This window comes from Oncorhynchus clarkii, chromosome 19 (genome assembly GCF_045791955.1).
Source record: "Oncorhynchus clarkii lewisi isolate Uvic-CL-2024 chromosome 19, UVic_Ocla_1.0, whole genome shotgun sequence".
Classification (NCBI taxonomy): domain Eukaryota; kingdom Metazoa; phylum Chordata; class Actinopteri; order Salmoniformes; family Salmonidae; genus Oncorhynchus; species Oncorhynchus clarkii.
Window position 1 is genome coordinate 47,715,575 of NC_092165.1, and position 17,601 is coordinate 47,733,175.

The following is a 17,601-nucleotide window of genomic DNA, read 5'->3' on the forward strand; positions in this document are numbered from 1 at the left end:
TCTACTATGTTAGAGAAAATGTGTTTTCAGAGCTGGCAAAAATGTCTCTCATACTAGACTATATTGTGTAAAGCAGTGAACTTGTTCATACCTTGTTCATACCGTGTTGACAGTGCTGTAAGATACATACAAGTGTGACATGATAATGATGTCTTACCAGCCAGTATGTTGTGTACAGGTATGGTAATGTTATCATGTATCTTACCAGCCAGTATGTTGTGTACAGGTGTGATAATGTTATCATGTATCTATACAGCCAGTATGTTGTGTACAGGTATGGTAATGTTGTCATGTATCTTACCAGCCAGTGTGTTGTGTACAGGTATGGTAATGTTATCATGTATCTTACCAGCCAGTATGTTGTGTACAGGTGTGATAATGTTATCATGTATCTTACCAGCCAGTATGTTGTGTACAGGTGTGATAATGTTATCATGTATCTATACAGCCAGTGTGTTGTGTACAGGTGTGGTAATGTTATCATGCATCTATACAGCCAGTATGTTGTGTACAGGTATGGTAATGTTGTCATGTATCTTACCAGCCAGTGTGTTGTGTACAGGTGTGGTAATGTTATCATGTATCTTACCAGCCAGTATGTTGTGTACAGGTATGGTAATGTTGTCATGCATCTATACAGCCAGTGTGTTGTGTACAGGTGTGATAATGTTATCATGTATCTTACCAGCCAGTGTGTTGTGTACAGGTATGGTAATGTTATCATGTATCTTACCAGCCAGTATGTTGTGTACAGGTATGGTAATGTTGTCATGTATCTTACCAGCCAGTATGTTGTGTACAGGTATGGTAATGTTGTCATGCATCTATACAGCCAGTATGTTGTGTACAGGTGTGGTAATGTTGTCATGTATCTATACAGCCAGTATGTTGTGTACAGGTATGGTAATGTTGTCATGTATCTTACCAGCCAGTATGTTGTGTACAGGTGTAGCGATGTTGATGTCCTGTAGATCCTCCAGCGTCTCCGTGTGGAACAGTCTGAGGGTGGACCCAGAGCTGAAGGCTATCCAGATACCCACCCCAGCCACCACCATGTGGGATACCACCATGCCCTCCTCCTGGTGGGCCTCCAGCTGCCTCTGACAGGGGGAAAGAGGAAGACAGGAAGAGGGGATATTATATACTGAATCGCTCAGTTCTTCAATTGCTTTGAGAGTAAACATTAGCATGTACACCACTTTGTCTTTAGAGTAGTAGGAAACAAACCCTACTGAGCCACCAATCAGAAACATGTTCTGTAACAATCTCAAATCAAAGGGTTTATCGCAGTGAGCTTATGATCAGGAAATGCCTTTTTACGTGACAGTATATGTACACATCACTAAGGAGCGGCCATAAGGTACTATACAACGTTCTCAGTGGTTACAGAGGGTGGGGAACAGACAGGAGATCATCTGCACTGTTCGGTCTGAGCTGTGACAACACACTGACACACTGACAGTACGCCTGCTAAGAGGCTGAGCCATGTACTGTACGTTAACATCCACCTCATTACTGACTCTTATGTAGGGAATGTTTTGAATGATCTACCATGTTACTCCAAGTGTCATAATCGTAAATGTCAGAGAGGTGGAAATAATGTTTTGATTTGCAGGATTGTTGGGCACAATAGCGACATCAGCCTTAGTCAAAACATGAACTCTGAGGAAAGTGGTGTCTGCTTCTCACAGATCCACAGTTTGACTTGCCTCTCCTTTGTTTTCCTTATTACGAAGCCAAATATGACTGAGGGCATTTTAGGTCAACATTCCCTGTCTCTGTTCTAATGGTATCAGTCAGAAAGAATATATATCGTGGATATTGTTGTTTTAAGTCATTTCACTGTGATTTTCTCAGCCCAGTACCTGAGAGGGACTTTTACTACAGGCATCAGCTGTGTGGCATGGGATCTCCCTCCTCAACCCTGTTAATGAAGAGAAACTCTACTTGGCCAAGAAGTCAGTCCATTCATGGCCTCACAGCAAGGTTACAGTAGTGACAACAACAAGTTCAGGTAGGGTGTGAATGAACCTACGTAAACTTGAACCTTCCAGGTGACCTTTAACCTTCTCCGACATCTGCCCCCTTTCTTTGTTTGTCTCTCCGTCCCTCCTGCCTCTCTACCCATCTGTCTTCTTCCTCTTCACCTTAGTCTCTCCGTCCCTCCTGCCTCTCTACCCATCTGTCTTCTTCCTCTTCACCTTAGTCTCTCCATCCCTCCTGCCTCTCTACCCATCTGTCTTCTTCCTCTTCACCTTAGTCTCTCCATCCCTCCTGCCTCTCTACCCATCTGTCTTCTTCCTCTTCACCTTAGTCTCTCCCACTCTTTCCCTTTTTGTCTGCCCCTCTTACTCTCTCTATCACTCCCTCTCTATCCACCACTCTCTCTCTCTCCATCACTCCCTCTCTATCCACCACTCTTTTTCTCTCTCCATCACTCCCTCTCTATCCACCACTTTCTCTCTCTCACTTCCTCTCTATCCACCACTCTCTCTCCATCACTCCCTCTCTATCCACCACTCTCTCTCTCTCCATCACTCCCTCTCTATCCACCACTCTTTCTCTCTCCATCACTCCCTCTCTATCCACCACTCTCTCTCTCTCCATCACTCCCTCTCTATCCACCACTCTTTTTCTCTCTCCATCACTCCCTCTCTATCCACCACTTTCTCTCTCTCACTTCCTCTCTATCCACCACTCTCTCTCCATCACTCCCTCTCTATCCACCACTCTCTCTCTATCCACCACTCTTTCTCTCTCCATCACTCCCTCTCTATCCACCACTCTTTCTCTCTCTCCATCACTCCCTCTCTATCCACCACTCTTTCTCTCTCTCCATCACTCCCTCTCTATCCACCACTCTCTCTCTCTCTCCATCACTCCCTCTCTATCCACCTCTCTTTCTCTCTCTCCATCACTACCTCTCTATCCACCACTCTCCATCACTCCCTCTCTATCCACCACGCTCTCTCTCTCCACCACTCCCTCTCTATCCACCACTCTTTCTCTCTATCCACCACTCTTTCTCTCTCTACATCACTCCCTCTCTCTCCACCACTCCCTCTCTATCCACCACTCTTTCTCTCTATCCACCACTCCCTCTCTATCCACCACTCTCTCTCTATCCACCACTCTCTCTCTATCCACCACTCTCTCTCTATCCATCACTCCCTCTCTATCCACCACTCTTTCTCTCTATCCACCACTCTTTCTCTCTATCCACCACTCTCTCTCTATCCACCACTCTTTTCCCATGTAGGTTCCAGGGTGTAAGCCTTGGGGAAAGACAGGCAGTTAATCCCGTAATGAGGTTAATGATGCTAACGGGATTATGAGTCACTGCATGCTGGAGGGAAAGTGGAGCGTTGCTATTACAGGATGGACAGCAGGTGCTGGTGAACCGGACTGTGGTGGGACAGACAGGGATCCCCACAAACACTCCGGTCCTGGGGAGAGGGAGCGAGGGGGACAAGGAGCAAGAGAGACCCCTCGCAGGTTCCACTATACCTCTCTAACATAATTAACAAGAGCCAAGCCAAGTGCAGGTGACATCACAGATATTGGGCCAAACACAATTAGTAACCTAGAAACACAGAAAACTCAACCTCGTCTCAGAGCATTTCGTATTATTCTGTATTTATACTGAACAAAAATATAAACGCAACATGCAACAATTTCTAAGTTTTTACTGAGTCACAGTTCAAATAAGGACATAACACACTTGGCAGCCAGGACTACCCACTGGGGAGCCAGGCCCAGCCAATCAGAATGAGTTTTCCCCCACAAAAGGGCTTTATTACAGACAGGAATACTTCTCAGCACCCCCTGCCCCCCACCCCCACTCAGACGATCCCGCAGGTGAAGAAGCCGGATGTGAAGATCCTGGGCTGGCGTGGTTACCTGTGGCCCGAAGCTGTGTGGCCGGTTGGTCGTACTGTCAAATTGTCTAAAACAACGTTGGAGGCAGCTTATGGTAGAGAAATGAACATTCAATTCTCTTGCAACTGCTCTGGTGGACATTCCTGCAGTCAGCATGCCAATTGCATGCTTCCGCCAAACTTGAGACATCTGTGACATTGTGTTGTGTGACAAAACTGCACATTTTGAAGTGGCCTTTTAGGTGCACCTGTGTAATGATTATGCTGTTTAATCAGCTTCTTGATATGCCACACCTGTCAGGTTGATGGATTATCTTGGCGTAAGAAATATTTACTAACAGAGATGTAAAAAAAAAAGAATTGTGCAGAAAATGAGACCAATTGTAACGGCGTTCTTCGTTTGTTGAAAGAGAGGACCAAAATGCAGCGTGGTGGTTACTCATGTTCTTTAATGAAATAAATGACGATACATGAAATAACTAAATGAATACGAAAACAACAAACGGAACGTGAAACCTAATACAGCCTATGTGGTGAACACTACACAAAGACAGGAACAATCACCCACAAACACACAGTGAAACCCAGGCTACCTAAGTATGATTCTCAATCAGAGACAACTAATGACACCTGCCTCTGATTGAGAATCATACTTAGGTAGCCTGGGTTTCACTGTGTGTTTGTGGGTGATTGTTTACAGACAGAGTATTTCACATCTAATTCACTGCATCACAATTCCAGTTGGTCAGAAGTTTACATAGATTAAGTTGACTGTGCCTTTAAACAGCTTTGGAAAATCCACAGAAATTGTGTCAGGACTTTAGAAGCTTCTGATAGGTTAATTGACATAATTTGAGTCAATTGGAGGTGTACCTGTGGATGTATTTCAAGGCCAACCTTCAAAATCAGTGCCTATTTGCTTGACATCATGGGAAAATCAAGAAGTAAGCCAAGACCTCAGAAAAAAAATGGTAGACCTTCACAAGTCTGGTTCATCCTTGGGAGCAATTTCCAAATTCCTGAAGGTACCACGTTCATCTGTACAAACAATAGTACGCAACTATAAACACCATGGGACCACGCAGCTGTCATACCCCTCAGGAAGGAGATGCATTCTGTCTCCTAGAGATGAACGTACTTTGGTGTGAAAAGTGCAAATCAATCCCAGAACAACAGCAAAGGACCTTGTGAAGATGCTGGAGGAAACGGGTACAAAAGTTTCTATATCCACAGTAAAACGAGTCCTATATCGACATAATAAAGGTCGCTCAGCAAGGAAGAAGACACTACTCCAAAACCACCATAAAAAAAGCCAGACTACAGTTTGCAACTGCACATGGGGACAAACATCGTACTTTTTGGAGAAATGTCCTCTGGTCTGATGAAACAAAAATAGAACTGTTTGGCCATAATGACCATCATTATGTTTGGAGGAAAAAGGGGGAGGCTTGCAAGCCGAAGAACACCATTCCAACTGTGAATAACGGGGTGGTAGCATCATGTTGTGGGGTTGCTTTGCTGCAGGAGGGACTGGTACACTTCACAAAATAGATGGCATCATGAGATAGGAAAATTATGTGGATATATTGAAGCAACATCAAGACATCAGTCAGGAAGTTAAAGCTCGGTCGCAAATGGGTCTTCCAAATGGACAATGACCCCAAGCATACTTCCAAAGTTGTGGCAAAATAGCTTAAGGACAACAAAGTCAAGGTATTGAAGTGGCCATCACAAAGCCCTGACCTCAATCCTATTGGTTGGCAGAACTGAAAAAGCGTGTGTGAGCAAGGAGGCCTATAAACCTGACTCAGTTACACCAGCTCTGTCAGAAGAAATGGGCCAAAATTCACCCAACTTATTGTGGGAAGCTTGATGAAGGCTACCCGAAACGTTTAACCCAAGTTAAACAATTTAAAGGCAATGCTACCAAATACTAATTGAGTGTCTGTAAACTTCTGACCCACTGGGAATGTGTTGAAAGAAAGAAAAGCTGAAATAAATCACTCTCTCTACTATTATTCTGACATTTCACATTCTTAAAATAAAGTGGCGATCCAGCTTTCATTTCTCCTAAGACAGGACATTTTTACAAGGATTAAATGTCAGGAATTGTGAAAAACTGAGTTTAATTGTATTTGGCTAAGGTGTATGTTAACTTTTGACTTCAACAGTAGTATGATTTGTTATGTTTCGTATGGTATGTATTAATTTGTGGATGTCCATCACCCATTTCGTATGATATTTTACGCATTACAATATGATACAAATTTGAAAAACGTTCTATATGTTACGAATTTGCAAAACATATGATATGTTATGAATTCTAGCCAAGTGGTTAACGTTAGTTAGCTGGCTAACGTTAGCTAGGCTAGGGGTTAGGGTTTAATTTTAGGGGTAGGTTTAGGAGTTAGGTTAAAGGGTTAAGGTTAGTGTTAGGGAATGGTTAGCTAACATGCTAAGTAGTTGAGAAGTTGCTAATTAGCTAAAATGCTGAAGTTGTCCGTGATGAGGTTTGAACTCGCAGCCTTTGGGTTGCTAAACATTTGCGTTATACGCCCACCCATGTTCTTACCTGACTTGCCTAGTCAAATAAAAGGTTAAATAAATGTAAAAAGTAAGTGGGAGAACCCTCTCTGCAGCACTCCACCATCAGGCCTTTATGGTAGAGTGGCCAGACAGAAGCCACTCCTCAGTTAAAGGCACATGACAGCCCGCTTGGAGACCAAGATAAACATGATTCTCTGATGAAACCAAGATTGAACTCTTTGGCCTGAATCCCTACGGTGAAGCATGGTGGTGGGGATGTTGTTTAGAGGCAGGGAATGGGAGACTAATCAGGATCGAGGAAAATAATAACAGTGCAAAGTACAGAGATCCTTGATGAAAACCTGCTCAGGATCTCAGGATCTTGTCCAACAGGACAACGACCCTAAGCACACAGCCAAGACAACACAGGAGTGGCTTCGGGACAAGTCTCTGAATGTTCTTGAATTGCCCAGCAGGAGCAGACTTGAACCCGATCTAACATCTCTGGAGAGACCTGAAAATAGCTGTGCAGCGACGCTCCCCATCCAACCTGACAGAGCTTGAGAGGATCTGCAGAGAAGAATGGGAGAAACTCCCCAAATACAGGTGTGCCAAGCTTGTAGCATCATACCCAAGAAGACTTGCGGCTGTAATCGCTGCCAAAGGTGCTTCAACAAAGTACTGAGTAAAGGGTATGAATACTTACAGTATGTAAATATGATATCTGTTTTTCATTTTTAGCACATTTTCAAAAATGTCTAAAAACCTGTTTTAGCTTTGTCATTATAGGATATTGTGTGTAGATTGATGAGGGGGAAAACAATTGAATCCATTTTAGAATAGGCCTGTAACGTAACAAAATGTGGAAAAAGTCAAGGGGTCTGAATACTTTCCGAATGCAATGTAGGTAGAGATATGGGATCAGAGCATGACAATGTTCTATTTCACACTGAGGCTTGGTGGTTAGAGGGGAAGTGTCGGAAAGATTATTCAAATTGAGAGAGGAATTGTTGTCATTCCCAATGGATGTAAAAAAAAAACTGACTTGGTTGACTTTCTGTGTAATGAAAAACAAGTGTCTCCTTGCCTATGTAACAGACATATTTGGGAAACTGAACAAACTGAACGCAAGCGTGCAGGGGAAAAAACCAACAAATTCTGTAGATGAGTGATCGAATTAGCTAAATCCGTTTGACTGTGAAATTGGCCATTTATAAGATATTATAGATGGGAAAGATATAGTACCTCTGACGTGTGTGTGTGTGTGTATATATATATATATTCATGGGACCCATCTTCCAGATCAAAGGTTATGAGACAAAGAGGAGGGCAGGGATCCATACAGTAAGTGGAATAAAGAGATGAGCTAGAGATGGGTTAGATACCTCCACAGTGTGTGTGGTAGTGCTGATGATGAAGACTTGTCCTCCAGAGGAAGCCCAGACATGTTCCTCCACAGCTAGCATGGCCTTCACTGGCAGAACCCCCAGCTTCAACACCTTAGGAGAGTCTGGATTCCACGAGCCATCTGAAACACAAGCATACGCATACATTTCATACACATCTACTACAAGCGCTATACAGTGGCAGATCACTACGAATCTGGAAGAACCAAAAACTAAAGTGAATCAACTATCACTATGCAAGAATATTAATGTATTTGTTAGATATGGTCATTCAGATTATGCATGCATTAGCTGCAGAAAACCCCTCTAAAATGTCCTCTGCATTTTTGATCCTCATAATAATGCTGGAGAGACCATTGATGATTTCACAGGTTTCACAATTAATATAGATGGACTGAGAGTCGTTAGTCGTCTGTAGAGCCAACCCACACACCTCCTACATACTGCTGCCTGCTTACTGCTACAGAGCCCAGGAGACACCTCTGAAAACCCAACACTGGGAACTGAACAACCCACACTGGGTACATTATAAATACAGCCAACACATGTCTCTGCAACGTTCATCTTTCTCCCTAAGTTTAGAACCCGATTGCAACAGATCAAGAACATGTAACCGATGTGAAATGGCTAGCTAGTTAGCGGGGTGTGTGCTAATAGCGTTTCAATCGGTGACGTCACTCGCTCTGGGACCTTGAAGTAGTTGTTCCCCTTGCTCTGCAAGGGAGGCGGCTTTTGTGGAGCGATGGGTAACAATGCTTTGTGGGAGGCAGTTGTAGATGTGTGCAGAGGGTCCCTGGTTCGAGGCGAGGAGAGGGACAGAAGCTATACTGTTAGAAACACATACAAGTGTAGGGAGAAATTGTAGGATTAAATCCTTAAACCATATTCAAGGAGCTCTGAAGTACTCTAAATAAGGAGTTAATTTCCTCCAGATCCAATCTACTACAGGAAACATCAGAGGACTCACCAATTGTGTTTGTTTAAGGGAACTGACAAAGGCAGCTATTGAAAGGTGCGGAGCCATACAGGGAGGAGTGGGGAGACTCATTCTGGGGTATAGTAATTACTAGGGAAGTAAGGGGCTAGGGTGGATTAAAGATACTACTTTGTGTAATAATCCCTGTGTGTGTGTGTGTGTGTGCGCGCACGAGGACAGAGCAATTGAGAGAGAAATGCTAAAGTGTACAGGACTGAAACTGCATGTGTTTAAACATCCTTCTCCCTCCCAGCCAGCCTTACGTAATCTTCCTCTCCTCGGCTGCAGCGTGTCAACAAAACCAATTCTTTCACATTCCATTATGTCAATATGACTTCTTAGGAACATCCAATCAGACTGCAGTATGTGTGTGTGTGTGTGTGTGTATATATATTCTGGCACACACACACACACACACACACACACACACACACATCTCATACTGAAAGACATGCTGCCAAAAAGATAACAAAAAGACAGAGTTTAAGGCACGAAACCTCGCACTACGATAACACGAAACCTTGCACTACGGTAACACGAAACCTTGCACTACGATAACACGAAACCTCGCACCACGGTAACACGAAACCTCGCACCACGGTAACACGAAACCTCACACTACGATAACATGAAACCTCGCACTACGATAACATGAAACCTCGCACTACGATAACATGAAACCTTGCACTATGATAACATGAAACCTTGCACTATGATAACATGAAACCTTGCACTATGATAACAACAATGTCAACATAATATACAGTAGGCAAAGATGTTTCATGCCATGTCCTTATTCCCTGACTGGATGGTGGTGGCATGCAGTGCAGTCTATACTGAGCCATTCACACACATATACAATGAGAAGAACAAGTGTGCAGAATAGGGCTGGCTGGGGGTTCAGATAGGGCTGTGCCTACTGCAGAATAGGGCTGGCTGGGGGTTCGGATAGGGCTGTGCCTACTGCAGAATAGGGCTGGCTGGGGGTTCAGATAGGGCTGTGCCTACTGCAGTGTGACAACACCTACCACAATCACTCTGCCACAGGCAGGCAGGGTACAGTCCCAGCAGGGCTAAACATGTGGAACTCAAGCTGTGGAACTGTGGCAATACAGATAGTGCCATATACAGTTGAAGTCAGAAGTTTACATACACCTTAGCCAAGTACATTTCAACTCAGTTTTTCACAATTCCTGACATTTAATCCTAGTACAAATTCCCTGTCTTAGGTCAGTTAGGATCACCACTTTATTTTAAGAATGTGAAATGTCAGAATAATTATTTATTTAGGCTTTTATTTCTTTCATCACATTCCCAGTGGGTCAGAAGTTTACATACACTCAATTAGTATTTGGTAGCATTGCCTTTAAATTGTTTAACTTGGGTCAAATGTTTCAGGTAGCCTTCCACAAGCTTCCCACAATAAGTTGGGTGAATTTTGGCCCATTCCTCCTGACAGAGCTGGTGTAACTGAGTCAGGTTTGTAGGCCTCCTTGCTCGCACACACTTTTTCAGTTCTGCCAGCAAATTTTCTATAGGATTGAGGTCAGGGCTTTGTGATGGCCACTTCAATACCTTGACTTTGTTGTCCTTAAGCCATTTTTCCACAACTTTGGAAGTATGCTTGGGGTCATTGTCCATTTGGAAGACCCATTTGCGAACCAAGCTTTAACTTCCTGACTGATGTCTTGAGATGTTGCTTCAATACATCCACATAATATTCCTACCTCATGATGCCATCTATTTTGTGAAGTGCACCAGTCCCTCCTGCAGCAAAGCATCCCCACAACATGATGCTGCCACCCCTGCCCTTCACGGCTGGGATGGTGTTCTTCAGCTTGCAAGCCTCCCCCTTTTTCCTCCAAACAAAACGATGGTCATTATGGCCAAACAGTTCTATTTTTGTTTCATCAGACCAGAGGACATTTCACTGATTTCTGGTTCTGGCTGATTTCTTTAGATTTTCCCATGATGTCAAGCGAAGAGGCACTGAGTTTGAAGGTAGGCCTTGAAATACATCCACAGTTACACCTCCAATTGACTCAAATTATGTTAGTTAGCCTATCAGAAGCTTCTAAAGTCATGACATAATTTTTGTGAATTTTCCAAGCTGTTTAAAGGCACAGTCAACTTAATGTATGTAAACATCTGACCCACTGGAATTGTGATACAGTGAATTATAAGTGAAATAATCTGTCTGTAAACAATTGTTGGAAAAATGACTTGTGTCATGCACAAAGTAGAGGTCCTTGCCAAACTTGCCAAAACTATAGTTAATAACAAGAAATGTGTGGAGTGGTTGAAAAACAAGTTTTAATGACTCCAACCTAAGTGTATGTAAACTTCGACTTCATCTGTACTATATGAGTCTGCAGCTTTGTAACTCGACCATGCGGTGTCATTTTGCTGTATTAATATGTCTTTCCACTGACCTAATGATGATGGCATTATCAATGTGAAAGGATTTATTTTTCAAAACACATTTCATTACTGAAATGACAGTTTTATATGTAGGCTTTTACTCGGGGGTTACTTCTGGTTCTTCTTCTTCTTCTTCTTCTTCTGGTTCTGCTCTGCTGCTGTTCTTTTAAAATGGAAATGGGATCCTAATATACACAGTGTACAAAACCTTAGAAACAAATATTTCCATGACATAGACTGACCAGGTAAATCCAGGTGATGTCACCTGTTAAATCAACTTCAAATCAGTGTAGATGAAGGGGAGGAGAAAGGTTAAAGAAGGATTTTTAAACCAGTGAGACATTTGAGACATTGGTTGTGTATGTGTGCCATTCAGAGGGTGAATAGGCAAGACAAAAGATTTAAGAGCCTTTGAACGGGGTATGGTAGTAGGTGCCTGGCGCCCAGGTTTGAGTGTGTCAAGAACTGCAATGCAGTGTTCACCATGGTCCACCACCCAAAGGACATCCAGCCAACATGACACAACTGTGGGAAGCATTGGAATCAACATGGGGCAGCATCCCTGTGGAACGCTTTCAACACCCTGTAGAGTCCATGCCCTGACAAATTGAGGCTGTTCTGAGGACAAAAGGGGGTGCAACTAAATATTAGGAAAGTGTTCCTAATGTTTTTTACACTCAGTGTAAATGCTTATAGCGTCTGTGAGCCCACTCAATCTGACAAAAGCACTGGAAGAGCAATAGCTAGGACGTAGATGCACAGGTTTCACCACTGAAGCTAGGATGATTCATCATTTCAAGCTTGAGCTGGGACACAAACACTTTTCTGTCACACACACACTTTAAATGGGCATTCATAACTACAGTGTATCTCCATCTCTTCTCTCAGCGACAGCATTAAGGGAGACTAAAAATAGCTGAGGACAGGGCTGTCACCAACTCGGACTATCCATTCAGTCAAACCAAAGGCAATATTCCTGATATATCCCGACAAGTCCATTGAATTGCACAATAATCTGCTGCATGGAGAACAAAGGAATCAGCATCTGATGTTTAGCGTAAAGAAGTTACATGAAAACAGTGCCATTCTGTTAAACAGAGACAGAACCAAAGTGGACATTCCTTCAGCATTGCAACATCCCCTTCCAGGCTTTACTGAGCTGGTTGAGGATCAGGAGAATACTTTCCCTTCTTACTTTTCCATCTAGCAGATACAGGTATATCTTCTATCCCTCTATCCTCTACCCCTCTCTCACAGAGCATGATATGATACTGCCTGCCCGGTTGTTGGACGGAATGCAGATTACCTCAACCTGGATTTGGAACAGGGATTTTCTACACTTTTCCATCTTACAACATCCAGATATGTAAATTAATACTCTGATGGTGACTTAGCTGGCAAATGTAAGAATAAAACCACCAGGCATTTAATTATCTCTGAACTGAACAGCTGGAAATGACCAACTGGGACCACAGAGAACCAGTGTGATGCCGAGCAGGCACCAACACCAACATGGAGACAGACAGATCTTCAAGGCACTGAGAAAATGGATAACTACAGTGTATCCTCATTTTTTCTCTGATTCTGGTTTTAAAACATCAATAACTTTCCTAGAGCGATGAGTCATGATGAGACTCGGAGAGCTGCGTGTCATACCGATGCAGATGGTGTAATTAATTAACAACATAGCTAGCCCGTGGCAATGGTAGCCTCTCACCATCATGTCTTAAATGTGGTCATGTTGCGGTCACTAAATGCACTTTACTCCTTCAAAAACAAGTGTGTTCATACTATGAGAGAGAAAGAGACTCAGACAAGCACTGGCAGAGAGAGAGAAAGGGAACAAAAGAGCAGGGGAGAGAGCTAGTACTGTGTGTCTGACAGTGTGCTAGCTCTGTTAGGATATTAAATAGGTCAGCACTAACTAGTAGATTAGCGACATCTCCCAGGCAACCAGGCCAGGCTCAATGGCAACAGACCGTTGTGAGACCTCGTACAGCCAGCCAGCCTCAGAGAGAGAGGGAGGCCCAGGCCTTGGAGCAGAGTTAATACACTGGACACACTGGTGATTCAACCTGGAAGCCACAGGGACTGGGTCAACACACACACTTAACAGCCTCTCTGTCTGCCCAGCAACCTAATAACACACCATTTCCCCTCAACTGAGAAAAGGTCAGGAGAGGCTGAATGGCTGAATCTGTTCCTCTTTTCAAGTGTATTGGTTGGACTGAATGCACAGTAGCAAGCAAAGTTCTCTTTTTCTGACCATTTCAAATAAACACAGAACGCCTACCTGGATATAAAACAAACGCACCTATTAATTCAAATAAATTCATATTTTGTGTTCAGTTAAGCCAATTTAGCTAGTACCATTGTATAGTATACCTATTTAAATTTAACGTAACAAAAATAAACTGTTGAGACAGACAGACAGTCTTCAGAACAGTCACCTTGTGCTCTGGAGTAGATGGTGACTGAGCCGTTCACTAGGCCAGTGTATAAACACTGCTTCTTGTGTACCAGGCTGGTCACGGTAGACTTGTCTGGGGTGAAGAAGTGTTGTAGACGGACCTTCTTGGATCTCTGGCTGCTCTTATAGACTATGATGCTACAGAGGAAGACAAGCGACAGGAAAATTAAATATGATCATGTTCTCTTTTTACGTTACAGCCTTATTCTAAAACGGATTAAATTGTTTTTAGAAATGTTTAGAAAAGTATTCAGACCCTTTAATCAGTACATTGTTGAAGTACCTTTGGCAGCGATTACAGCCTTGAGTCTTCTTGGGTATGACGCTACAAGCTTGGCACACCTGTATTTGGGGAGTTTCTCTGTAGGTCCTCTCAAGCGTTGTAAGGTTGGTTGGGGAGTTTCTCTGGTCTCTGGTTTTCTGGTCTCTCAGGTAGCAGGTCTCTCCAGAGATTTTCGATCTCTCTGTACTTTGCTCCGTTCATCTTTCCCTCAAACCTGACTAGCCTCCCAGTCCTTGCTGCTGAAAACATTCACACAGCATGATGCTGCCAGGTGTGACGCTTGGCATTCAGATCAAAGAGTTCAACCTTGGTTTCATCAGACCAGACCACCTTTAGGTGCCTCTTGGCAAACTCTAAGCGAGCTGTCATGCCATTTACTGAGGAGTGGCTTCCGTCTGGCCACTCTACCATAAAGGCCTGATTGGTGGAGTGTTGCAGAGATGGTTGTCCTTCTGGAAGGTTCTCCCATCTCCAAAGAGGAACTCTGGAGCTCTGTCAGAGTGACCATCGGGTTCTTGGTCACCTCCCTGACCAAGGCCACCTCCCTGACCAATCGGTGGAAAGTCCCCCGATTGCTCAGTTTGGCCGGGTGGTCAGCTCTAGGAAAAGTCTTGGTGGTTCCAAACTTCTTCCATTTAAGAATGATGGAGGCCACTGTGTTCTTGGGGACCTTCAATGCAGCATAAATGTTTTGGTACCCTTCCCAGATCTGTGCCTCGATACAAGCCTGTCTCAGAGCACTACAGACAATTCCTTCAACCTCATGGCTTGGTTTTTGCACTGACATGCACTGTCAACTGTGGGACCTTATATAGTCCGGTGTGTGCCTTTCCAAATCATGTCCAGTCAATTGAATTTACCACAGGTGGACCCCAGTTAAGTTGTAGAAACATCTCAATGATGATCAATGGAAACAGGATGCACCTGAGCTCAATTACGAGTCTCATAGCAAAAGGTCTGAATACTTATGTAAATAAGGTAGCTGTTTTTTTATTTATTTTTATACATTTGCATTAAAAAAAATCAAAAAACCTGTTTTAGCTTTGAAATTATTGGGTATTATTTTGTGTAGATTGTTGAGGAAAAACATTTTATTTAACACTTTATCCATTTTAGAATAAGGCTGTAACGTAACAACATTTGGAAAAATTCAAGGGGTCTGAATACTTTCCGATTGCACCGCATGAGGAAATTATAATACAATCAAATCAGTTGATTTATTTTGATACCTGTGTATTGCAGTTGAGGTGAAGACCAGTTGTAGGCTTACAGTAAGTTTGTTAATTAGGCTTGTGGATGTAAACCCACACATACCTGCCCTCCTCCATGCCCAGACAGACCGTGGGGGCATCACTGGTCTTCCCTGCTGAGGAGTGATTATTTTCGGGGTTCCCCTCCCCGTTCTCCTTGGTCCTCTGCTCCATGGGTACGTACGCCATACAAAGGATCCGTGACTCAACATTGAAGCACTCTGTCACTTTGGGGCTGGAGTTTTGCATGGCTACGATGGCTATCTGACCCATCTGGTTGGTGCAGCTCGCCACCTGAACAGGGATAGGAGTAGTAACATTTAGGAGTTTTTCCTTACCACATGACCTGACCAGGAAAGATTCCATGCCCTAGCTAGGAAATAAAAGCCTTTTACAGAGCAACAATCACAACAACAAACTGTTACAATGCTTCTAACCACTCCAGCAGAAAGCCGCACAGCTGACTGACCAGTAGGAGCTTAAAGCGGGACAGAATGGCCCTCTCAATCCAGGCCAACAGTGAGTCATTTACAATGGAAAAGTGTGAGCTTTCATTGAGAATGGGAACAGTCCATCACTGGAGGACATTGGGAGTCAAAGTATTGTGAATGTTTTATCACTGTCTGAAGTAAATACACACAGCTAAGAGGCACTAAACTGATTCATACAGTAAACATATCACTGGTTCAGAATTACAGCTCATGAATGAAAGGGCCTCTGTTCAATTATTCATATAAATCTCAGTGTGAGTGGAAGAAAGCTTTTTTATAGCTGATGATGAGTAAGATGTCTACTCTCAACACTTGGCTCTGGCTAGACGCATAAGCGACAGTATGTATCGATTGTTATATGGCAGGGTAGCCTAGTGGTTAGAGCGTTGGACTAGTAACCGAAAGGTTTCAAGATCAAATCCCCGAGCTGACAAGGTAAAAATATGTTGTTCTGCCCCTGAACAAGGCAGTTAACCCACTGTTCCCCAGTAGGCCGTCATTGAAAATAAGAATTTTTCTTAACTGACTTGCCTAGTTAAATAAAGGTAAAATACAATGAAGCACATGGGTGTCCATACTGCACAAAGGTATATGTTTTAGAAAATTAAACCTCCAGGTGTCCTTACCCACACACAGCCGTGTCCCAGAGCAGGGGTGTCTGCTGTGCTCTCTATGTTGATGTGGGGCTCGGGGTTATGGACCGCACACTCCACCTGACACAGACAGAGGGAACAGACACAGTTTTCACATCACATGTGTATGGAGTTTGTAGTAATTTCCTACATGGCATTGTAACAAATGATTCATGCAGCCATGGGATGTGGACTCTGTACATGGAGCCATTAACTTTGCCCACGGCTCAGAGAGAAGGAGGCCGTGTGGGGGAGCGGAGGCCCACCTTGAACTCCTGTAGTTTGGACATGACCACAGGCATCTGCCTGAGCAGGAGAGGATGTTTCTGCTTCTTGATCTGGTTACCATCATCCTCTGCAAAGAACCAGCCCTGCAGGTTGTCCTCCTCTGTTAACACACACACACACACACACACAGTTTGAATGACAAGTCCATACCATAATTTCATTTTTAAAGAAGAACACTATGTCCAGTGTGGAGCGATCCTAAATTCTAACCGGTAAATTTTTCCAAATATGTTACAGAACACCTGATTCTATAATCTATACACCAGATCCAGGCTTTATAATTGAATGATCCATTTTACAGAGGGGACCACAGAACTGGAAAAGTGAATTTGAACTAATGATATTCACTCACTAAACATGGATTTTTAAATAGCCATTGCTATGCAACTGAACCTGGATTTTGGAAGTGAGCCACGAAGCCAGGGGCAGTTTGAACATTTTCAAGTGGAAAAAGGGCAGAGAGGCTGTCCCTCTGCATACACCTACGACAGTAGGAACTACAAAGTGACAGAGACAGTGGAGACAAGCAATAGGGAACACAAGGTATCCAACGTCCACAGACAGAGCATTGGGTCTGTGATTGTGACTGAGGCCAGGTTAGACATACCCAGAGCAAGCTTGGCCATCTGCAGGTTACTGATCCATGACTGTTTGATGGCAGGAGAGAACGTATTGAACACTGCACTGAAGTATGTGGGCCTGCCAGATCTGCCCAGAGGAGAGAGAGATAGGAAGGGAGGGGGGGGGCAGAGAGAGAGAGAGAGGGAGGGGGGGGGGCAGAGAGAGAGAGAGAGGGAGGGGGGGGCAGAGAGAGAGAGAGAGAGGGAGGGGGGGGGGGGGGCATAGAGAGAGAGAGAGGGAGGGGGGGGGCATAGAGAGAGAGAGAGGGGGGGCATAGAGAGAGAGGGGGGGGGCATAGAGAGAGAGAGGGGGGGGGGGCAGAGAGAGAGAGAGAGAGGGAGGGGGGGGGGGGGCATAGA

At 43.9% G+C, this 17,601-nt stretch overlaps 1 protein-coding gene across 2 annotated transcripts in view; it reads right to left on the reverse strand.

The window, feature by feature from the left end:
• Nucleotides 1-17,601, reverse strand: part of LOC139375326 (rho guanine nucleotide exchange factor 10-like) — a 74,615-nt gene that overhangs the window by 10,039 nt on the left and 46,975 nt on the right. For both annotated transcript variants that reach the window (XM_071117004.1, XM_071117003.1), the window contains 7 exons: nucleotides 17,229-17,329; nucleotides 16,600-16,721; nucleotides 16,328-16,414; nucleotides 15,275-15,504; nucleotides 13,658-13,815; nucleotides 7,790-7,932; nucleotides 926-1,100 (listed from right to left, as the gene is read on the reverse strand). In XM_071117004.1, the coding sequence (XP_070973105.1) occupies nucleotides 926-1,100; nucleotides 7,790-7,932; nucleotides 13,658-13,815; nucleotides 15,275-15,504; nucleotides 16,328-16,414; nucleotides 16,600-16,721; nucleotides 17,229-17,329 (1,016 nt within the window). The remainder of the gene's footprint in view (nucleotides 1-925; nucleotides 1,101-7,789; nucleotides 7,933-13,657; nucleotides 13,816-15,274; nucleotides 15,505-16,327; nucleotides 16,415-16,599; nucleotides 16,722-17,228; nucleotides 17,330-17,601) is intronic.